At 38.5% G+C, this 25,137-nt stretch overlaps 1 protein-coding gene across 1 annotated transcript; it reads left to right on the top strand.

Annotated features, from left to right (window-relative positions):
• Window positions 1-69: 69 nt before the first annotated feature.
• Window positions 70-20,391, top strand: ALG5 (ALG5 dolichyl-phosphate beta-glucosyltransferase). Its single transcript, XM_056506457.1, has 10 exons — window positions 70-263; window positions 1,281-1,422; window positions 2,264-2,310; window positions 2,979-3,047; window positions 4,294-4,386; window positions 5,919-6,032; window positions 7,326-7,385; window positions 10,070-10,221; window positions 17,860-17,945; window positions 19,142-20,391. The coding sequence occupies exons 1-10, from the start codon at window positions 168-170 to the stop codon at window positions 19,252-19,254; spliced, it is 972 nt and encodes a 323-aa protein (XP_056362432.1). The 5' UTR covers window positions 70-167; the 3' UTR covers window positions 19,255-20,391.
• The last annotated feature ends 4,746 nt before the right edge of the window (window positions 20,392-25,137 follow it).

Below are 25,137 nucleotides of genomic sequence, written 5' to 3'. Positions count from 1 at the left end.
CGGGCGGACCGGCGGCAGCGGCGGCCGTAGGGCGGCCATTGGGGCGGCGGCGCTGCCGGCCCCGACCGCCGGGGGGCGCCGGCGGCTCCCAGCGGCACCCGGCGGGCGGCGCGGCCGCTGTCGCGTCGCTGTCGCGGCGCGCTGGGGCCCCGCGGCTGCCGCGGGCGATGGCGCTGCCGCCGCTGCCGGCCCTGCCCCTGTCCCTGTCCCTGCCTGCAGCCGCGCTGGCGCTGGCGGCTCTCGCCGCCTTCCTCTTCGTCCTGGTGAGAGCCCGCACGGCGGGCCGGGGGGCTCCGGGGCGGGGGCGGTGCGCGAGGCCGCCCGTGCCCGCCCCCCGGTGCGGGGCAGGGGCGCTGCCCGGGTCCCGGCCCTGCCCGGGGTCCCGCGGTGCCGCCGCAGGCCGCAGGGCCGGCCCGGGCTGGGCTGCGCTCGTGTGGGGTTTGTGCGGGGAACGTGTTTCGGCAAGGGTGGCGTGCCGTGCCTGGTAAAGGGCACCGAGACGGAGCGTTTCAGCCTTACAGTTCGTGTTGGGAAATGTCCTGGTAGCGCCTTCGCGTTAACCATTTGGGGAGTTGCTGTGTCTCTGTGTATCCGAAATGCCCTGCGACATTGGGAAGTTGGACCCCCTGGAAAGCGAGATTCTGGTGCCAGTGCACAGTGCCACGTATGCATCCTGCCCGGGGAGGCGGCGGAGGCGCCGTCCCTGCAGGTGTTGAGGAAAGGCTGGACGTGGCGCTCCGTACGGTGCTCTCATTGATACGCTGGTGTCGGGCCATCGCTGATCCCAGAGGTCTCTTACGACCTAAGTGATTCTATATAGTGTCACCAAGTAAAAGTGCTCCAGAGCCCAGTTCTACCGCTTTTTTTTTTTTTTTTTTTTTTTTTTTTGCCATGCATAAAGCAGTCAGAGCCTCAGTTTTGCAAGCACATATGGCTGGCTGGTCATGAGCCTTGCCGTTGATTTCGGTGGCTTGGTGGGGGATCTGGGGTGACACCTGCTTGTGTGCTCAGGGTTACTGGGGGAAGGGGCTTGCACCACGACTTTGGAGGCACCTGCGTGCTTTGCAGTTAAAACTACTACAAGCCAATGATGCTGACAGTGTTCAGCCAGAGTGGGAGCAACCGAATGGCATGAGTGGGTTTTGGTCTTCTGTGAAATTCCTCAACAGTGATCCACTTCTTTACTGAAATGTACTTGATTGCCCCTGGTAGCACATTTAACAGCTAAAGAAACTTCTAATAGAATGCTTGACAATTTTTTCATTTCGTTTTCATCACAGATTTGTGCAATCGCTCATGTAACTGCCAAAACAATGCCACACGATGATGCTGAGTACAGGAAAGGATCTGCACCAAGTATACATGATCCTGCTACAAGAGAACTCTCTGTCGTTGTGCCTTCGTACAATGAGGAAGACCGGTGTAAGATTTTTCTTGTTTTGAGGACAAGAAGAAAAACCTATCTGTTGGTACTGTAATAATGCAGAGGTCAGTTGGGTTAGCAGTAGATTATGGCAGGCCAGATTATGTATCAGATTTCGGACACGGTTCCCAGAAAACAATCCAAGTACATTGAATTGCAAAATTAAGGCATTGTGTAACTTGATTTCTACTGCTAAAAATAGCATGGGGTACTTGCAAGAATCTTTTTAATTTTAATGAACCCCAGAAGAATGGCTGTTCATTGCCCCTATAAATGCTGCAAGGCAAGAAGTAGTAAAATACTTTTAAAATTGATTTGAGAGCTTCCCACCCAACAGCTTTAGACAACCAGAAAAAGGGATGATCTCACGGGTTTGTGTTTAACTTGGCCATAGATAGGAGGACCTGATACTGAGTGAAGGCTTTTAGATCTGATAGAAACAATCAAGCTCTAGAGCTGATGTGGCAGTACGCAAGCTGACAGCTTTCTCAAATAGATAAAAGTCAGTGCTGGTTTACTGGGTCAGTCATAAAGTATGTGGTTTTTTTTCTTTAGTGTTGTGGAGAGAATTACATACTTCAAAATGAAAAGTTGGTTGCACAGAAAAAATGTTTTTATGCTGTCTTTTTATAGTGTGAGTGATTTTCTTTGGTGTTCTTTCTGCATTCAGAAAGGCAGCATTTAGAGTTGCAGCTGGTAAACTTGTTTACTGAAGGTAGTGTTGTATGAAAGAGTTGATTTGCTCAGCCTTGCTTTGTGGCTGTTTTCAGCTTGCTTGTGCAGGTGCTTTTGGTGTTATGATCTACTAACCTGACCTGACCTCCTCCACGTTTTCTCTAGTACCCCTTATGATGGATGAAGCTTTGGGTTATCTAGAAAAAAGACAGGTATTTTCTTTTTGTATTCAAAATTCATTATTTTTCTGTGTATTGTGTATAACAAGTCAGATCTAGTCACTTTGTTGTGTTAGTGTACATTAAAACAGTAGTACTTGGCCTCTTAGAAGTAATGTTTCTGTCTCCTATCAGTTATTTTTAGATTGAGTGACAGAAAGGATTTTTAAATAATTAAAAATTTAATATGCTACTTCAGAATGAAAAAATTTTCATATGCATTAAATCTGTCCAAGACAGAGCTAAGGAATTAACCATGCATTTAACTTTCTAAACTAAATCCTGGTTTGTTCCAACAAGTTTCATAAGCATCTGTTCTTCATTAGGATTTGTTCTCTGAGTAAAAAGGTCATTGTGAAACATTTGTAGGTTTTGTTTTGTTTGGGTTTTCTTAAAAGGGATGTTTTTCTAAGCTTCCATCTTCTTCAACTGAATTGATTTTTCAGTTCTAGATGGTAGCATGACAAGCCAATGTAAAAGTACCTGCATCAAATATGGCAAAATTCTTTAATTATGCCATCCTAACAAATTTACTGCATCATATTAGTGTCTGTTGGAAACTGTGAATGACTGCTAGGGAGAAAAGAATAATGATGCTTGAAAGACCTACTACCCACTTAAGAAACTGGATGAAATGCATTATTTCTGCTTTTATTTTCAAGAAAGAAGATCCTTCATTCACTTATGAAGTGATAGTGGTTAATGATGGTAGTAAAGATCAAACTGCAAAGGTAAGAAAAAGAAATTTCTTCCCAAGCAGTCAGAGGCATGGAATTTTGTTTGGATGTTTGTATATTTGTGGAACATAACAGTGGTTTATATTTTATTTTGGTATTTGAAGCAATTGACAGTTGAAGTTCACATTTCTGAATTATTTCTGTCGCTGTCATGTATGCATTGTGGATGGCACATGTGCACATGAATACATACAATACATACAATGCATTCTTTTGCAAATTCTAGTGTTCTTGATTGGCACCTGTGACAGCCATTTTCCTGCAGCTGAAATTCTGAGAATTCTAATCATAACTTCAAGAAATTTCTCATTAAGTACTGTACATGTACAAAGTGATGATGTGAATATGAATTTGAGGAAGCTAAAAAGTCTTTTAAAATATCTCATTCATACTGATTGACAGAAAAGGTGACACAGTTCTTTCCTACACCCTTCATAGGATCATTCATTTAAAAATCCACGTGCCAGTAGTAGTATTTTCAAAATAGTTCTGTATTCTGCTGCTGCAACTTTGATGTATGTCACTGGCAAGGAAGGCTAGCCAGCGTGTGGGGTTTTTTTCCTGCTACTTGGAAGATGTTTGAGCTAGACACTGAAATGCATATTGCTTTAAGGATTGCTGGTATATATTTTTGACTGCTGTACATTCTTTCTTCTGTCTTGTTCATCTGAGCATACAATGAGCCTCCAGGCCTCTGGACTTAAAAGGACTCGAGACAACTTTTAGAAAAAATTAGGAGAAAACTCAAGCTTTCTCTTCCCCACAACATATACCAAAATGTTCAGATCCTTGCAGCGTGAATGGAATTTTAGATCAATATGAATTTTTCTTCAAAACCACAAATAGCAGCAAGACAAGTGAGAAATAGGTGGCTGTCATAGGAAATTGTATTTCTTTTATTAACTATTGGTGTTAATAGGAAAGGTCTGTAATAGTATGATACAAATTAAATTAGGATTGAGTTTCTGGAGGTGGGAGGATGGGGGTTGAAATTGCTTAGGGAAATATCCTGTTCTTATTGAGTATTACTTAGTTTCTTCAGTCTTCTTGTTTTGACTGTGAACTGTTTTTTATTTTCCAAAGCAGACTCCAGTGAACACTGGCAATATGTGTATATGTGCCGGCTGAAGTGGTTATCGCTCAGTGCTATTAATTTATTTTCTTTTGAAGGGTGAGCAAATATACACTTCTCCCTTGGTTCCTGGCTTTGTTTTATGCTGCTTTTTTGTGTATCTGTCAGGTTGCAAAGGAGTACAGCAAGAAATATGGGAGTGACAAAGTGCGAGTGATATCTTTGGAAAAAAATCGAGGGAAAGGGGGAGCAGTCAGGACGGTAATTAATACTTTCATCTCCTTCTCTGTTTGAACTACCTGTGCTCAAATATGCAGAAGATAAAGCTATGCTGATTGACATTTTGAATTCAATGCATTAACAAGATGATTATGAGAAAAGTGAGTACAGATTCTATAAATTAAAGCAAAAACATCTTTCAATATAAGTTTAGTTTAGACCTTGGTAGCAGTATTGTCTTTTCAGAAAGATCAATAACAAAGACTTTTTTTTAATATGAGAATTCAAAGTGGAAAAAAATGCTTGAATTTCATATTCATGTTAGTTCTGCTTAGAAATAGGCTTGCATTTATAAAAGCCAATGAAAAAACGAAAACAAATGAAAAAAACAGCCGACCCAAAACTGTTACAGATTAAAGTTAAGCTTTTGTAGACAAAACTTTACTCTCCAGGTCATGGCTGTGGTTTTTGACATGGCTATGGCTGATAAACAAGAATTCATCCAGCAAAGCTTATGTTTACTGAAGCCCACTGCTATCACCCACACTCGATAGTTGAAACAGCACAATTTGTGCTTTCACATAGATATTATCATAAGATGAACATGTTCAAAAAATGAAATAGCTTTTACACATTTAGAAGGAACATTGTATTCCTACGATGAATGGCACTTTGCTTTTCTGAAAAAGGGTGGTATCATCTATGGATTGTCAGTGACATGTCTTTATCTGTATTTTCAGCTCTATCTTTAGTATGTCTATTTTTTTATGAAAAAGGGGTAACTATAGGAAATTGAGAGAACATTATATTAGAATATATGGAACTGTTCTAAGAGATACAATTTTGAAGTTATTCCAAGAGAAGGTGAACAATTTTCTTTTTGCAGTGTGTTCTGTAGAGTGGATGTGTGTACAGCTACTTCCGTGATAGGCTTTTCCAGACGCACACGTGTTTGCTTGCAACAGTACTTTTGTTCACACCCACTGCTAATTGTTTTCCTGTCTGGACCCCTTCAAAAATCGTGAAATTTTTCTGACCAAGCATATGGTAAAATAAGCTGTGAATCCTATGCATCACAAATATTTTGCAGTGATACTGTGACTTGAGACTTAATCTTAAATTAGATTTGAGAAATAGCTCTTGAATTTTCTTGAAACAGTGTTAGGAAAAACTTGCACTGCATCCTCCTTTCCATAGCTCACATGACAAAGAAAAGCCATCTAGTGCAGTGGCAACTGCTAATCACTGCTTCTTCATGCTCCCCTCTAGAGCTGACTGTAGCAACCCGTTGACTTTTGGATTTAGGCTTTCCTGAGAAGGATTGTTAGCCTTTTGTGTATATTCATTGTCTGTCACTGTGGACACTCAGAATATGAAGTCTCTAGATGTTATTACTGTATAAATAGGTAAACTACTGTTAGTAGCAGAATATTAAGACTCACCTGTTGTGTGGAATCTGTGAGACATCACTGTTTTGTTATTACATTAGGTTTTTTGAGTGTCTTGCACCTAGCTTATGACTAATAATTTATTTCAAAGGTCTTGATCTTTTTTATTGACTGTTTTCATTGCAGGGTGTCTTTAGTTCTCGGGGAGAAAAGATTCTTATGGCTGATGCAGATGGAGCTACAAAATTTGCAGATATTGAAAAAGTAGAAGAAGGTCTAAAGAATCTCCAGCCATGGCCTGTGAGTATAAATTCTCATGCTTTTACTTCAATATACATGCATACTTTAATACACAAAATAGACTTGTGTAGTTCTCTTCAAATTTTCTGAGATCTAATTGAAAATGTAGGTGTAAATGTGAAGACTTAACTGTAAGGCTGGAAGTCTCATGAATGGGCTGTCAGAAGGAGCTTTCACTGAGTTCTTACCTCCTTTGCATCCAGTGTGCATACTTCAAGGCAGTCCAGAACATTCTATTTGCTGTTTATCCTTCCTTCAAATTGTTTGTAGTTGTTCTGTTCTGTATAAATAGCATGTGATGCCTACTTAGTTTTCTTTCTTAACTATTTTGTTTTTTCATTTTATCTGATGTCATCTTATATACCTTTAAAGGTGCATCTTAATTGCACCCTCTTTTACACAGGTTTTCTTTTCTCAGGGTCCTTAGTTTAATGACAGTATTTGGAAGAACTTTTATTGTAAACAAAAATTCGAGAACCTGTGGAACAAGAACGCCTCCTTGCACAGTCATTCTCTTTCAGGAGCTTGACTTGAAAGAGCTGAGGTTTATTTTCTGCTTAAATGCAGATGAGTGAGGTGCTTGCAGCTGGTTTCCCAGAGTGCAGATGAGATGTGCAGCCTTTCAGTCTCAGCTGCAGGAGATGTGCCTGTGGAAGGGGTTGCAGTCTGCGAGTGCAAGAGCCATGAGTGCAGGACCCAACGGGCAGCGTGTGACCCTGACTCTCTTCCTTACCAGGGTGGTAGCAGCTGCTGGTTATCCAGCACTGTCCTCAAAGAGAGTAGATTTGAGAGATTTTATGTGAGAAGCATTTTGTTTTGATCATGGTGATTTAATTTGAGATTATAGTTTTGGCTGATACCATGGCACTTTATTAATTTATTGTATTTGAAGATACATTGGTGCAACAAGTGTTTTATTCTGTTATTGGTTCTATTGTGCAATACTTAAGGAAAATGTACATTATAGCATTTAGTTTCTGCTGCATACTTATATGTGCTGCTAAACACATTTGCTGTATGCATAAAGTAAACAATGTAAAGCTTAACTAGACCAGAATAAATTGAGGCAATTTGCATGTACCATATGCAAATTGTAATAAACTTTAGGTTATCTTTTAATTGTAGAAGACTGATTTAGGCTCAAAACCTAGCAGTAGAAGAAGTGCAGCTACAGGATGCAGAAAAGTGTACTGCCTTGAAGGTTTTTTTATTTTATTGTTCTCAACACAAGATTCCACTGATTCAAATAATATTTGTTTAAGTAATAACTCTTTAATTTATACTCCTGTACAGAAGGGGATGGCTATTTCCTGTGGTTCTAGAGCTCATCTGGAGAAGGACTCAATAGCAAAGGTTTGTTTCCATTTCCTGCTGTGTACTAACAACCAAATATTTCCATTATTTGTTTCTGCCCTGCAGGTTGTGCCATTAGATAATCCATATTTGTAAAAGAATGGAAGCTAAAAATATTGAAAAGCTTGTCATCCATGCAGGATATTCTCCATCATATACAATGGATGTGTTCTAGATTTCAGGCACTTAGAACTCATTTCAGTTAGTGTTCCAATTTATGGATTTAATTTTTATAGTTGAGAATATCTCACAAGCAGAGTTTCTAAACCCTGGCAGAATTGGTAGCTAGTAACCAGTACTGGGGCTGGAATGGAAAGCAGCTGATTAGTTCATTATTATTGATTTCCTTCCAGTGCAAGAACTTAGCCTGCGGATTTTGAAACCTGTTTAAAATGAGTTTGAGGTAATTAGCAGCCAGCTGTTTGAAGAGTACATCTATTCATGGGAAAGTGGTTTAAGTCTTCTGTGTTACTCATGGTAAAATTTTTGAGTTTTGAATGCACAGACAGTATTGTTCTATGTGTGACTCTTGTGTAATAAACAGTGATGCACAGGCACATGGCCTTATCTTGCATCTGATTTTCTGATGTCTTGGCAGACAGTAATTGACAAAGCACAGGCATGGAACTTGTATTGCAACAGACACATTGCTGGGCTCATTTTTTAGTGTCATTGGATGTGCTCATCCTGGTGAATGTTCTCAAGAGTAAGCTTTATTTATACTAATGATTAGTACTTGAAATTATTCTAAGATATATACACAACTACTAAAATAGTTACAAAAGTTCAGAAGAAGATACACTAGTAATGTTCAGCCCCTGGTAGATCTGTACTTTTTTCTTTTGGTTTATGAGATAGTATTGGAGTGGTTCACTCTTCCTGATTCTTGCAAATATTGCTGCATGTATATTAACATCCTCACAAAAAAGAAAAAAAAAGTAAAAAAAACAACAAGGAAAAAACCTTTATCATTATCAGAAACTAGGAACTACTACAGGGTGATTAAATAGCATAGGAGAACTTAGAGGAAGTGTTTCATTACATGGGTAAATGCTGAATGTGGACATACTTTTTTCAGTGCATTCATATTTCTTGAACGTCTTGCTATATTAGGGAGAGGAATTCAAACAGGACTTTCATCTTTTAATACAAAAGTACAATTTTTAGGACATGTTCATCCTTCCTGCTTCTCCCCATATTTCTGAATTTTTAATAGAGGAATCACAAACTGGTTAGGTAGTACTAATTTGCTTGGAATGTGTAGCCCATTTTGTTTCATCACCCAGTTGTCCCTAGACTGGAGTAGAAAGACTGCCTTTACTATACTGGGACAAGATTGTTGTATAGTGCAATAGGTATAAAAATGTTGCAGATCAGTCTTTTAGACGTTGGGATTTCTCTCTGGACTTACTGGCATCTAAAACAGTAGAATGAAGCTGTGATAAGCAGCTGTATTGAATTTATTGACCTGAATTTCACCCTTGCATTCAGTCTCAGTTTATCAAGAATTCTGATCTGCCTCTAGAATTGTTAATGTCCTTTAATGAATCTATACTATGATTTGCATATATAGTCTTAGGAGTGGTAGGTATAACCCAGGAACTCCACTTCGTGAAGTAAGTGCAGTTTCACTGTCTAACAATCATGCAGCCTCCTAGCACTTCCCTTCTCTGGCCCTGGTGAGAGCCTAGTGTCACAAGAGCCGAAAGAGCCGAAGAAGCCACACCAAATCCACCATTAACCTGAGGCAGGAGCACTTCTCAAAAGGCACAAGCTATAAACTGGTTTTCCTTAAGCCAAAGCTATTACATAATAAGCCAAGCATCTTCTCTGTTTTTCAAGTGAGATTCTAAATTGTTGGCTTTAAAGGCATCTCTTATCACCCAGAGATACTTAACAGTTGAATCGTTGGCTCCTAAAGATTTTGCATGATATATGGCTTGCAGTCATAGATACAGTCACCTAAATTTAGCCTGAGAACGGCAGTGAGTTCAGAAGCAATTTCTGGATCACAGTTCTAGTTGTTTAGGAACTGTCTTGAATGAAAGACTAAGAGAGACCTCTGCAAATCCAGACTCCGGCCTCTAGAGTCCATGGGCAAAATTATCCCTGTGATTATTGTGTCAAGAACACAATTGTAACCCAAGAGTAGTTACATTTATCAGGAATATAAAATACATCGGTGAAAGCAAAAGAACAAAAGAGATGACTGTAACATTGCTGGAAATAAAAAATGAAATATCTTGCACAGCAGCCTTTACTTTAGACCTGGTTTTCATTTGGTCCATTGTATGCTTCCAAAGAATCATGCAGAAGAGACTATGGCTGTTACACTAATTATCTGAAATCCAGGTGCAGGTTCCTGCTTTATTAAGGCATAATCCAGAGTGAAAAACTGCTCTGAACTGGGGAGAGAAGAAAAAGGAACTTGGACTTCTCTTATCCTAGACTATACACATGACTAGCAAGTCTTTCCCTAGATCAAAATCTTTCCCTTTCAGCCAAAATTTTCTTTGACTATAACAATTGGTAAGTTCTGTTTTCATTCCAGTGCAAAATACAGCCAGTTCACAAACCTTTAAAGCTGTCACAAAACAGGGTTAGTGTCCTGTAAGTCAGCTCTCTTCAAGCACTTCACTCATCACTCAGATAAAACCACTTAACTTCTTGCCTTTTGTCCACAGCGCTCTTACTTCCGAACTCTCCTCATGTATGGGTTCCACTTCCTGGTGTGGTTTCTCTGTGTCAAAGAGATCCGGGACACACAGTGCGGATTTAAACTTCTAACCAGAGAGGCTGCCTTGCAGACTTTCTCAAGCCTTCACATAGAACGCTGGTAAATTGTTCCTTTTTGTGTTGGTGGTGTTTTTTTAATAATTGAACATGGGTTTGAAAAAGTTGCTTTAGTGTTGCAGCTACGATGAAGCATGTGATGTCTGTGTACAGATTCTAGCTGCTCAGTTTAGCCAATTATAGTACTGCCTGCATGGCAGCTTCGATTTCTTGTTATGTTAAAGTATCCTGGTAATTGCTAGAAGTTCTATGTTCTTATTAAGATACATTTTAGGAAAGTACTTGGGTATTTAATTTTATTCTTTATTTAATTTTATTCTTGTTTCTCAAAAGATGTATGTAATCCTAGATAGAGTATTTTGGTTTTGCCTTGTCAGAGGAAATGGTAATTGACTAGGAAAAAGGAGAGAAAAAAAGAGGAAAAACGCCTCAAACAACTGAAAATCCCAATAACTCTTTTTTCTTCACATCCAGAACAAACAATTTTTCATGGTGCTGTAATTCACTCCTAGTTTCTGAGAGTCCTCTCTCCTTCTACAGATACGAGCCATGCAAATAGAGAAAGAAATGGAGAAAAGCTGTTATTACAATAAAGAAAGTTAAGAGTATTCAAAGCTCTTATCTATCAGTGTTATTTTTTATACATTACAGTTCAGTACTGCTTAACTGCTTAAGTATTTTATGTGAAATCAATATCTGATGTTTGTAGTTGCTGAGGACTATAAAATTAAAGCAAATACTTATTCTTTATTTATTTTCTTGCTAAAGTATTTTATATGAGGACCACTGGCAGATGCCATTAATTTAAGACAACAGAAAATTATGTGTAGTCTTTTAATTACTTTAGAGCTCCTTTAGCTGTAATTGAGGCAGAACAGTTCCTGTATTTGAGTGATACAGCCATGACTTCTGTTCTTGGACTGAAGCACTGTTTTCACAAAGTACCACAATTTCTGTAAATTTTCTATGCCACAATTTTTGCTAAAAAGGGTAGTTTAATTAGGTATAATCAAACCTCTTCAAACTATTGTTTTCATTCATGGAAATCTCTCATGGGCTTCCACTTGCTTGACAGGGAACATAACTGCTGAACAATGTTCCCATACACAAATGTGTGCAATCCTATAGTCCTAGTCAATTCCAATGTGTATAGTTCTAGGCTGAGCTTTGACAGCTGTACTGCCCCTGCAGAGTGCAGTTGCAAAGGTTGTGTTTGGGCACACGAATCTCATGTGGAATGTAGACCTGTTGCTGCATTGAATCTATAACTGTCAGAACAGCACAGTCAGAAATTCACTTTGCCATCAGAGTAGTTTGCTTATTGCCCTGAAGGAGACTGTAGGGTTCTGGCTCAGCCAGAAGTATGATTTGTGCTGCTACCTCCAAACCCAGTCTTGATCTGTAAAGCTCTGTAAATCCATATACAGGGATTTTCTAAATACATGGTTAAACTCATATGCGAAGCCCAGAAGTGCATATCTCAAAATTGCCTTAACTTCACTTTATAAATTAAGCATTTCAAGAGGAAAACTGAAAGAAAAAAATGAGGATAATCATTTTCAGCTGTAAAAATGCAGTCTTAAATGTTGCTCTTTTTTAAACTGAAGGATCTTTTTGTAATTGGATTTATTGGTTATATAAAGTATTTTCTAGATAAAAACAAGCTTTCTTCTGCCACTTCAATTATCTAGCATCAAAGGAATGAAAGATTAAAACAATTGTGCTGAACCCCATAATCCAGGAATATAAGCAGTGAAAAAGGGATATTGCTAACATTTTATTGTAATTATATCATTGGTGTGGACATACCAGATCTTTGTGTCTTAGTTCATTGTGCCTTGTATGTGGCACTAGAAGATGAGCCTTCTATTCTTGCTCCTTTATCTACAGTAATCCACAAACTAATCCCCTCTGTGTTTTCTTATTTTTCTGAAATGTACTGGTTAGTGATGAAAAATGCTTGTTTTGTGTGCCAAGAAAAGAGCAACTCAATTCTTGCAAGAAAGAAGCTCTTCAGATAATTCCAAGTCACAAATTAGCCTAAAACAGCCATAGGTTTTTTGGGTTTTTGAAATTTAGTTTAATTCTGCTCAAACTGGCAATGTACTGTCTGGTTTTATGTTCATCTCTCAATCAACAGTCTCTGTGTTTACCCACCTTCTTTTTTATATTGATTGGCTAATTTAAACCAAATCTGACAGAACAGCAGAGATTTCAAGATCAAAAACTTTGGCAAGGTTTGGGGAAAATTAAACCCTCTTAGAGCAGAAAAACTCGGATTATTGCCACTGCTGAAGAAAAAAGTTACCTTTTTGCTGCACAGTTAGTCATTTAGTATGTGTAACTGGAAGATAGCATGTCAGTGCACAAATCAAGTATTGTCCCTTTCCTACTTAATATTCATAACATCTGGAAATAAAGTGGGAGATGGGGAGATGTAAGTATGTGAGCAGAGTGCACATGTTCAGGGAAATGATAGTCCTAAGTGAAATGTCAGTGTTGTACAAACAGTTGGGGTAATTGCAATTGGAAATTATATAGGGATGTCTAATATTGATCCCATAGCGTTAGATTTCTTTGAATATAATTGTGTCAGAATATGAAACAGCTCAATGCTGGAAACTTCTTATTTTAAGCAAATCTGGCCCCTGATATCTTTCCATTGCATAACACATGTAAAAAGGAAAATACAAACGGGTTAGATGTTGTGCCATAGAGATTCTGTACATATCATGAGTATGGAGGCAGAAGAGTAAGAAATGGTACTTGTTAATGTACTTCTTCTGACCTGGAACAGAGTCCCCAGATGCATCACAGAGCAACTTATTCATACTGAAACCACCAGCAAGGGGTAGCAGAGAAACCACTGTCTTGATACTGATAAGAGGCTCTGAGATCTGGATTTATTTCCTTTTCTGCATCACTGCACTGGGGCTACTTGACATCCAAGGAAATTATTTGATTCTCTTTGAATCTTAAAATCCCACAAGTGGGGTGTAGGTCTTGTTAGGTGCTTGAAGGAATGTTCAGTTCTGTGTGGTCAGTGCTCAGATGTTCTGGGAGTGATGGAGGAGGGTGCTGTATTTAATAGGATAAAAGCCATCTGAGTTAAGCACCCTGGTCCTGGAGCCTGCCGAGGGCTCCTCAGCTGCTGCACTGGAGCTCGTGGTGAGCTGCTGAAGGGAATGAGCACCAGGCTTCTGCACAAGCCAGTTCATGTCCTGTCTGCTCAAGCTTAGTCAGCCTTGCATTTGTGGGGGTACTGCAGTACTAGGTGAATGCTTATAAAAATACTTAGACTAAAATCGATGCATAGCATGTTTACTCATGACATTAATATAAAATTGATATAAAATCAGCTATCTAATAATTCCCACCTGCTTAGACCCTCACTTTTTATGCTTTCACCGTGCTTTTTCCATTGAAAGCTGAAGCAGACAAGGAAAAATACAGTTTTATCATTATGGTAATAAGGATCACGTAACACTTTTTAAAGAGACCAAGCTATTTCCTAGAATATTTTTTTAATCTAACCCTAAATTTTAGAAGACATTTGAAAATTAATAGATTCTACAAACTGTTTATGTATTTGATACTAAGAAATAATGCTTACATACTAAACTGGCTTTTTTTGGTGAGTGTTCCCATTGTCTTTTTTGTTTAACTGTCCTTTGGCAGTGTATATGTGAATATAAACGAAACATTCTTGAAATTTACTTTCTAAATAGCAAAGTTTTGACATTAGTTTGAAATGAAAGCAACCTTTTGAACAGAGAGCATATGCTTTGTGTTTTAGATTCTGAATTTGATTACACAGCTAATCTGTTTTTCAGAAATGGATGGAGCAGATTTTTTAATTTAAAACTTAAAAGAAAATTAAAAGAGATATTATAAAAACATAACAGAGACAGTTGGAATTACTCACTTCAGGCTACAAAAGAAGGTCTAGTTCTGCATCTACAGTCTTGACCTGAAAAATGTAACTGCTCATATTAAATTTTGATGCACAGGAGAAATACTGGAAAATTAAATGATCTTTCTGGCCGAGTTTTCCTATCCTAAATTTGATCGTTGATTTCTTCTGACAAAAAAAAAGAAGATAAATTTTCTTCCAGCCAGAAAATGTCTATCCTTAGGAGAACTAGACATAGCAATTACACTCATACCTTTATGATAAAAGGAGGGGAAATTCAAAATGTAGTTGTAGTCCTGGTTTGACTGACATATTTTTGTGAAGTGGCAATTTATGATGGCATTGTACAAGCCAGCAGATGAATGAAGGGATCAAATTGCTGCTGTTACTTTTATCTATAAAAATTGCCTTGTGCGCTGAACACGGCATGCTGTTTTATATTTAAAACTAGGAAAGATCAATATAGAAAAAATAATGTTTGTTTCTCCAGTTTGTCACTTATCTCTACATATGAGTTGCTATATAAAAATCACAGAAAAATAAGCATTCATATTGCTACAGGGATGTTTTTTCCCCCTTTTGTGCTGCTGTAGACCAACACAAGCAGTGGAATGAACTGTTTTTTTCTTTATTTTGTGCATGGCAAGTAGAATTGTTTATGAGTGTCTAGTCAACGCAGAAATATTTTTGCTGTTTTACTGTGTCTGGTTTGTCTTGTACAAAGTCCTGCTCTTGGCTGACATGTGGACTTTCAAAAGCCCAAGTTCAGCTAGGGCAGTTCTGGCAGTCTAGCCCACTTGGCATCCTGTTTCATTGTTAGACCTCTTTGACCATTGGCTGTTTTCTTTGCCTTTAAGAGTTTACTGGAAAATCATATTTTGGATGTACAAAACTCATAAATTCTAGTTAAAACATTATAACTGAAGGCCTGATTTCATTTTTTGAAACAAATAATATTGGTCCAGAAAAAGAAAGAGTCTTAGTGGAATTTTAAAATACAGAATAATTTTTAAGGATAGATATTTTATAAGCTCAAGCATCTTAAGTGTTAAGTTTAAAAAGACTGAATTCAATTAAACACCTACCAACTTGGTTTTCAATTTAATTTTAGCCAGTATTGCCTTAAATTGTTACTTAACCAAAACACAACTACATGGAGAATTTTTTCTTTGCTGTATATTTACATGTATGTGGTAATTGTGGACCCACTATTAAAATTGATGGGGAAATTGTTCACATCGTACCTTTTTGGCCGTCTAACTCTGGGTACTTAGATTGGAACCTGAATTCTTTCAGGCTGGAGCCAAGTTTGGGTATTCTGAACTGTGTGTCCCCCTCCCAAGAGGCAGCAGAATGAAGCACATGGTGTGATGTAATACCTTGGTGTTTCCAGGAGCAGTTCTATCACAGGTTAACTGCTCACCAATGGCTTTGTAACAAATCATGAATTGCACTTACAGCTCATCTGCTGGTGTGGCTTTGATCTCCTCTAGGGTAGGCTCCACCTACCACACCCAAGCTTAATCCTGGCTGTGGAAGCTTCTGTATGGTTCTCCTGTACCATCTGGATCTGGTGGTCTGCAGTATGGCTGTACTGCTGTCAGTGTATTGAGCACACTGCAGTCTGTATTCCCTTACTAACCATTCTGCTACACTGAAAGGTGGTGGGGAAAAGGGATGGAAAATGGTAACCCAGTGGTATTCTACTGAAGTCATTCTCCTTTCAGCTTTGAATAGTTGGGTTTTTTTAATTTCAGGATATGTTCATTGTTACCCAAATGGCAACCACATGTAACGATATTAGTGTTCAACCTTTTAATCTCTTACTTTAAGCCCTGTAGTTCACAGAACTATTTAATGCTGTTGTTCTGTGATGTATGTGCTGACATTCCAGTAATCAGTTGTCCACAGGAATTACTGCAAATAACTATTAGTTCACTAAGCTAATAGTTTATGTAATACTTTTAGAGCAGCTCATACAATCTAATTCATCAGGCAATTATTCTGCGTCTCTTAAGATTTTTAGTCATTTAAGTAGTATTGCAAAATTAGATTTATTCTTAATACACATGATTCATAAACATTCAAAGGTGAATACATTGGGTTTTTGGCTCACAAATGTAAAATATCAGCAAAAAATTAAATAATACCTCTTCAGTAGAAGAGGCTATGGAATGATTAATAAAATAGTATTCAACCCTTATGTAAAGAAAGCGGTGAAATGGCAAGGCTGCTTGGAGCAGATGTAGTTCACTGAGGTAAAAAAATAATTTATTCTTTTAGGTTTTTTGGTGACAATGAGAAGGCCTGTATCCTAATCAAAATCAGATTTGCAGAGTAGCTCTAAATTCCCTATGCACAATAGCTGTAGTCTCTGTAGATAACATCTGTCTGTGCTGCCTTTGCTTGTTTCAATGCTGTCCTGTTTGGAATCAGTGGCTCTCCTGTCATGTACATGCAGAGTGCAAGTTCAGCTCTGTGCGTGTGCCTGTGTTTCCACCAGCAAGCCAGCCTGCTGTGGTCTGTACTTCAGTGGGAACCTACCTGTGTGTGTCAGACCTACATGCACATTTCAAACTGGACTGATATTGTTGTTGCATTTATTAATAGTTTTACAGAAATGCACTGCTTAAAAGGAGAAGCTGGCTTGAAGTAGAAGGAAATAACGTCTGAACTTAGCAATTAACCTGCTGAAGTGTGTTTTTTGCCTGCTCTTGATCACCTTGTCTGTTCCTTTCCATCTTTTCTTTAGTGTTAAATGGAATTACCAAAGACATGAATTCAAGCAACCCTTTAAGCATGAATGTTTTTTGGGTTTTTTTAATTGCATACATTTCCTCCAGTGGCAAAAGATTTTCTTTCATTTCAAAAGAAAACTGTCTTGGACTTAGCAATGAGAATTTAAGGCAAATCACCAGAATCTTCATAATTGTGATTTGTGTTCAACCGTGTCAATAGTAGCTACTGGCAGTTTCATGTGCTCATTCTTAAATGAGCATTAAAAGCTGCCAAACTACTTGTTGAATATCAAAAGTCTGGTGTTTCAGAGCCAGAAGGCCCACTTGAGAATGCATTTACAGGAATGAAACACACAGACAATTCTCCACGCAGAGAACTGAGAGGATTAAGGTATATTCTGGACAAAGTTAGCAGGAAGGAGCACCAGATAGAGCAGGATCACTGCCCCTGTTCATTTTGCTGTACAACCTGCAAAAAATTGAGCCAACAAAAAAGACAAGTGTCTCAAGAGGGATTTTGTGTTGAGCATTAAGTGGTCACTAAACTGTTGTTTGGATTCTGTTGTGCACGGTAACATGAATGATTTCTCACTTCTATGCTGCCTCCTTGAGTTCCTTGACTGAGAAAGTAAAAGGAGCACCCATCAGATCAGCATAAAGCCACAGCAGGTAGATGTTCTCTTTGATGAAACTGTACTAGAGGTGTGGAGTGACACTATACATTTGACTGCTTGGTCTTCATGGTCTTCAAAAATGTTTTAATTGTGATTGTGACAGAATGAAAAGCAAGCAGTGGGATGAACAGAGTCATCTATACCTTCAAAAACAGGACACAGTGAAGTGTTGTTATTGTTGTCTGTAGTTTGGCTGTGCTGAGATGATTAGTCAGGAAAATTAATTTCCCATCCACGTGTATCTGACCCATAGAGCATTGGTACCAACTGCATATCTGAATAGTCATTTAACTAACATTTCCACTGTCGTCTGGGAGTATGTGTGATTATATTTGATATTTCCTGTTCTTCTTCAGGGCGTTTGACGTGGAGCTTCTTTATATAGCCCAGCGCATGAAAATACCTATAGCAGAAGTTGCTGTCAACTGGACTGAAATAGAAGGTAGGGAGGTAGTTCATGATCTTATAAGATTGCTGCCATGTCAGTCCAGAATAATAGATCCAAGGTTATTGCCCTGTTTACCAGGTTTTGATAGCACACAGCCATCTTTCCATACAAGTTTTGAATTCCATGTCCTTGCAAGCGAACTGCCATGGCTTGGTACAGAAGGAGTTAGTAAAGGGTAGCATGCAGAGAAGCTCTGCAGTCTCCCTGCAGACAAAAGTAAGGAATTACACTGCTAGGATAAAACACTACTTTGGCATGTCCTCTTGCTGTAATGTGTTAATAAATTAGTGCAGTTGTAAAACACTGTGCAGGCAGTCTGACCATCATCACTTACTGATTCAATCCCATTTCACTGTATCTTGCCTTCCAAAGTTCTCAGCTATTAAGGCTTCCTCTAGAGCACCTTCTCTTCTTAAGATGTGATATTATTTCAAACCTGTAGGGAGGTACTAGAGCTACTGTGAAGTATAGCTCCATGCATATTTCTTCAGTGCAGAGCCAGTGTAAAAGGTATTGCTTGCTTTGGCTCACTTCCCCCCCCATTAAATGCAGTTCCTCTATTTTTTTGCCCTTCACATGTTTTTTTATCTTTCCTTTAATCTTCTCAGTACAACCCCTGAACAACAGAAATTATAATGAATTGTAGTAATGATAAAAGGTGCAAGTAGAGAATGTCCTGAGCCAACTTTACTAGAAATGTTTCCTTTCAGTGCATTTCTATCTGTACATTGCACTTAACACAAATATTAGCAGAGATGGCAGAAGGCTTGGTTTTGTAGTGTGGTTTTTGTAGTTTGCCTTGCCTGAAGATCGGCAGCTTTGTATTATTATTATAAGACAAGCTGATGGGCCTCTTCTCCAAAGTTGCTAGATAAATTATTTGCTTATTATTGGTGTTCAGGTTCTTATTTTCTTGACAAAGCCTTGTCATGAAGAGCACTGCCATCCTGTTACATACATGGAATTACTGTGCTGCTTGCAAACCAGAATGTCCCACCTATGGCATAATGTAATTACTATAAAGCAATTGCTTTCAGAATATAAATTTTTTATTAATGTTAAGATCTAGAATCTGGGGCTGAGTGTGCTGAGAATGCAGAGGTTCATGACTTCTTAAATGTGTGTCATGCTAGTGCTCATATTTTTTTTTCTAACAATGTCATTCTGATTTTCTTCTTCATTAATCACAGGTTCTAAGTTAGTTCCTTTTTGGAGCTGGCTGCAGATGGGCAGGGATCTTCTTTTTATACGACTGCGATATATGACTGGTGCCTGGAAGCTTGAAGCAAAAAAATGTAATTAGGTTATTTACATTTTCCAAATATATTATTATGCTTAATGGAACACGAGAAAAGTTTCAATCAAGTGAAGTGGTGGTGAAAGCTGAGGTAATTCTTCATTGCTCCTCTTGTATGTTTTATTTTTGCAGTATGTGTATGTTTTATAAGATTGTCAGCAGAGATTTTCTACATTTTGGAAAAAAAAAGCATTTCCAAAAAGATTTTCCTAAGTGGTAACTGAGTTTTTATTTTATTAAATAGTGTCTTATGAATTCATTCAAATAAATATATCTGCTTTTGTCTCATCATACATCTGGAATCTCCTTATTAAGAAGAGGTATTAAAAAGAGGCACTCTGTTCTACATTGTGTAATGTTCTGTTATGAATGACCACAATCATTTGTTTCTGTTATATTGGAAATTTTAGGCCATATTGCAGCTTGGAATTATCATTCATGGTTCACACTGATGTATGGTTAGATTCAATGTTATGGGAAACATTAATGGATTTTACTGAGTTATAAGAGTAATGTTCATAAAGTTGTTTCTCAAGATATCCAGTCATCTCTTGACATTCCAAATGTTCTTGTCTGAGGCTGAAATAGTTTTCCTGATCTTTTCCAGACTGTAGAAGGTCCAAGAGAAAGCACATTTAATTTTAAAATGTCTTTTATAAATGCATTTTGCTCATACATACTTACTACTGTATGCTAAAGGCTAGGAGTCCTTGACATCTACAGGTCTGTAGTGAAAAGGGTATGGAAAGCTCAGAGCATGCAAAAGTGAGACCCAGTGTATACACTGGGGACCTGTGCATTAGTAATACCAGTCTGATGTTGTCATGCTTCAAATGAGATCAGAGACTGAGGGAGGGGTCTTGACTCTTTCATACTAATGTCACACTGCATTATAGTACAGCAACAGTTTCATTTGTGCTTTCAAAGTAGCTGTGAATTGCCAACAAACTAAGTCAATCTGCCTTTCTGAAACTTGTACTATTTTGAAGAGCTTTAAAGAATTAACAATGTATGATTGTGCTTTCATATGTGAATTCACTGGTGATTTTTCTTATTTTTCTGTAATACTGACTTGAGTTTTGCTTTTGTTAGGGTTACCTCAGTTTTCTATAAAGTACTGGAATAAATTCTCAAAAAATATAATCAGTTTGACTTCAAAGTCTTTATTCTCTTACTTTGTCCAGATACATGTCTGTCACTTCTGCAGAATCAATCATGACTCCTCATTGTCATTGCTAGAATAAAATACCAGCTCCTCAGGACACCCAAGGAAATCAACCACAATGTGGATTCACAGAATCAAAGAATATGTTGAGTTGGAAGCAACCTACAGTGGTTGCTTCTATAGGTGTAGCCTGATGCATTCCCTTGCAGTGGAGTAAAACTGGAGTAAAAGAAGGAGCCAACTGGGATGGAAGGAAAATGGGGACAAATAGAAAAGGAGAATGCTCTTGGGCTGTGGTTGAAAGCCAGAATGAAATGGAAGATTCACTTCAGCTGAGAAAGATGGTTGGCTTTGTCTTCTGCCACTCATGTAACAGTCAGCAGTCTAGCATACTCAGCTCCTATGCAGTTATTTGCAGATTATGCAGTACAAGACACACAGGCAGTAACAGGAGACCAGGACTCACTACACATAAGCTCTAAAAAAGCATATTTTAGACTCACACTTGTGTTTAGATTTTTGCTCTGCTCTCCTGTGTGTTCCTTCAGGCCCAACACAGTGGTTGCACAGCAATCCCAGAATCAAAGAAAGATTCTCCTGGGTTCCATTTCAGAAGCAGATGTACTGGTTTAATTGCACAAAGCCATAAAGAGGAGTATTCCTGCTCCCTCTCTACACCTGTTCTGGGGCTTAGAGTCTCCCTCAAGCCAGTTCAGCTCACTAGAATGGCAGGATGCTATCTTTTACATGTCTGCTTTTTTTTTTTTTTATTTTCTTCTGAGATAGTTTTCTACCATTTCAGTGATCTGAAATAACTCCCTGCATGGTCCAGCAGGCAGAGGGTGCAGCAGCAAAAGGAGGTGTTCCCCTTTTGGTAGCTGTAAACTTACCACAAGTTTGTAGACTGACTTGTCACATAGAGGCTAGTACACTTTCCAAGGGCAGGAAAAGTAAATTAAATTTTCTCTTTTAAGCCTATACAAGACCTGAGATCTTGTTGCCCTCTCAAAATGAGACCTTGAATTACTGAGCTCCATCAAGAAAGATCTGATTCTGGCTCTTGACGTGTTCCAGAGACCTCCACTTGATTTTACAAAGTGATACAACATGAAATGGGAGGTTTGAGTAGAATGTTTCAGTCATTCCTAGTAGGAAAAAAGCTGATTGATTCACATTTGATGCAGGCCTGCATAATTGTAGAGACTGTGTAGAGAACTAAGTGCCTCAGATATAAACAAAGAGCCTCCCTGATGACCAAGGCTGTCATTCAAATCAGTGCTCTGCCTAGCTTGTCCTCATGCTTCTCTTTGTAGAGTTCCAGAGATATATTTATTTGTATTTCAGTGGTGTCTTAACTTTTACTATCTCTTCCTAGCCTTGCATTTGCAGGGGTGACCTGCAGGAGGTGAAAGTCTTCTATGTTTCTCAATGTCCTGACCCAGCTCTCCAAAGACTCAAAGTATTCTCACAGGCTGTAAAAAGAAAATAAAAACAGAGAAAATCTGCATGGTAATTCTGCAACATTCTTAACCACCATCAATGTCTGCATAGGCTGTGCTTTCGTAAGTATAGATTTAAATTTTAAAAAATAATATATATCTCTGCATAAAACCCTTACTTTTCTGCACCACTTTACTAATACTTCACAAGAGATTTTTTCAAAAGGCAACAATATTAGAGTCCTCTTTGAAAAACACATGCAAAAAAAATCAGTTTACTAAAAAATGTTCGGTAGTTTACACAAGTTTTCTTTGCTCTTACTATTTTTTATCACAACCCAAAGCAGTAGCCATGCAATATCCCTTCATACATACTTAGCTTTTACCCTTATAAGCTATTTTTTTAACCCATGTTTTAAGTATCAATTGGAAAAACAGAAAAAAATCTTTCTTTTTACTCTCAGGCATGTCTTTGGGTGTGCAATGTTTTCTGTGACAACTCTAGAAGCTAGTATCTCTAACAGATTTCAGCAACACTGCAGCATTATCACAAGGCAGGGTAACTCTTAAATGAGTAATCACACAGGTTTTATCTGTTTTAGTCTAGTAAAGTACTCAAGAGTTCGCTGCTGTGAAGTATAAGCAGACAAACATAGAAGATGGCACCAGTTCATTCTGCAGAATTGTGTTCAGTAATACATATTCTTGAAGCTTCTGTGCAGACCCTTCCACCACCACCAATGTCCAGCTTAGGTTTTCACCATGGGAAATAAAATTATAGCAATATGTATAAGTACAGCTTGTAATTCTAAGCCATGGAATAGTACCAGCCAGTATTTAACTTGAATCCTCTGCTAATGTTTAAGGCTCTGGAGACCTATCCATAATTATTTATGTACCTATTGTCCAAGTGTTCCTTGAGTTCACAGTCATAATGCTGACTGCAAACTAAAAATAGTCGAAATGAAGAGACAGGCAAAGACAGAAGGCTGCAATGAAATTTCTGTATCTTAGTGTTTATTACTTAAAATAACATCTAACCTTATTTATGGTCCATGTGTGTTTCTTAGGGATGCAATGGCATGTCTGTAATAGCTCAAGGGCCATGAATTAAAGTAGTGTTCCAGCACTGCTGGAGGCTGCACCCTGCCAGCTGGACTGTAAGTTATCTACTTCTTTGGGATAGAGATTCAGAGGTTAAGGATGGGATGCTGCCAAGTCGTGCCAACAGCACGTAAGGGAGTCTTGAGCACACAAGGGTCATCGAGGCTCAGGGGAGAAGCTACAGACAGCCACAGTTATTTCCTGGGAAAGAAATTGTATTTTCATACAACCAAGCATTAGTAATAGTTGTGAGATCATAGCTGAGAGGGGTGTGCTAGAATATGATTTCATTTAAGAGATCCATCAGAAAAGAAAGGGCTAACTAGCCTCCATTTCCCTCGATGTTTTTTAATCTACTTAACTTCTCGTTCATGGATCTGTTCAACTGCTCAGGCTGCATAATTAGATATTTCCATGCTGTAAAAAGGAACGAACAAAACTTTTCCAGTCCTGCTTGCTGGGCTTTGTCTTCTAAGGACCAGAATACTCTTTGGTGTTCAAGAAAGAGCTGCAAACCAGACAAACATCCTACCAAAATGTCTTAGCCACAGGTGATCCTTCTTGCCTACATGACCTTAACTCTTCCCCCATGTGCATCCCTTTGCATCAGTCAGGCTCTGCTTTCCTTCGTTCTTCATGCTCTGTTGTCAAGATCACTTCCTCCATTGGATTTTCATCAATTTGTTGTTTTAGCAGAATGAACTTCAATATCTAGACTGAATCCAAGCCTTTGTTGCTGGCACATTCTATGCAATATTCTTGAAGAATGAGGTGACATGAGCTGTGGCATTGCCATGTGTGGTGTTTCATCTGGGGTTAGTCTGGAGCTGTATAAAGATCCCATTACAAAACAAAGGGAAATATTGAGTGTCAGCTTTTGGACTGGAGATCAGAAGAGGTACTTGAACCACAGGATGATGAACAATCATGGAGTTCTGCAAACAGTTTTGGCAAATTCACTTTGCCTAGTCTCTGGAAAGCAGCCTTCCACATGTGGGACTAATCCTTATCTTCCTATCTTTATAGGGTAGAGAAAGGTCTAGCTAATTATGTCAAGGGCAGGCTCTAGCCACACTACAGCCTTAGTTGCACAGGTTGTCATAAACTACCCACTGTGTACTCTCAATCATCTGCTTTCAAACTAGGAGAAAGGTCAAAACCACACAAGGAATTTCTAACTTTCTGGCTGACTTGGTCTGCCATTTAAGGTCTCAACAACAGAACTGCTGATAACTTCCATATCTTGCTGCCAAAAAAACCAAAATCATATCCATGGCCATCTTCCAGTTTTTAAGCCAAGTCAGACATTTTGGAAGTGGTAATTAACTGTGTCAGCTTTCCCTTTGGTTGTTTTACAAGTCTGGCTAGGTTCTGCCCTGGCAAAAAGTTTTGTGATAATGAAAGATGAAACACAGATGAGGTTAGAACAACTTTTACTGTTTTTTCAGTCGGTAAAATTCTGGTCTCACAAAAATGCTTTCTGATGTTATGTCTAAATTTACCATTCTTGACAATTTATTTTCTCAATAAAATGCTTCATAAGAATAGGAACAGAATGAAAAATAGCCCATTTCTGCAGAAGTACTGCAAGGGGACTACAAAAAGAACAAATACAAAAATTATTCTCATAAAGGGGACAGCAAGCAATTTCATTCCAGTATTTGCTAGAAAGCTAGAAAAAAAAAAGAATGGTTGACTGCACAAGAATATATTAAACTTAAGCAACTTCTGCATGCTCTACTCGTGTTTTCATGTATTGCCTCAATTTCCATGACACCTCTGAAATTCTTGCACCCACACTCATATCTGTGTATAGTAATCCCATGGCAGAAGAAATCTGGACCTTTTCAGTTCACTTATCAAATAAATTACTGAAAAAGTCTGTTTACCAAAATGAATAAATAGAGCTAGACAACTTAATAGAGCCATTCATCTTTAAGTATTAAACAAAGAATAAGGAATGTTGTGATTTGTCAGATGCTACAGAAATACTGCAGAGTGGGGATGTTACCATTTTGTCTACGTGTGTGATGTTTGTCTTTCACATACTTGCCAATGCCTTCCTAAGCCTCATGAGAGCCAGAGAAGAGCTAACTTCATATCCTGGACATTCCCTTTTCCAGAAGGTAGAAGAGGATCATGATAAACTCTCAAATGCAGGGTCACTGCTCAGGTACCCCT

This window comes from Oenanthe melanoleuca, chromosome 1 (assembly GCF_029582105.1).
Source record: "Oenanthe melanoleuca isolate GR-GAL-2019-014 chromosome 1, OMel1.0, whole genome shotgun sequence".
In the NCBI taxonomy this organism is placed as follows: domain Eukaryota; kingdom Metazoa; phylum Chordata; class Aves; order Passeriformes; family Muscicapidae; genus Oenanthe; species Oenanthe melanoleuca.
The sequence above is the reverse complement of the archived record's forward strand: the minus strand, read 5'-3'. Positions and strand labels throughout refer to the sequence as shown.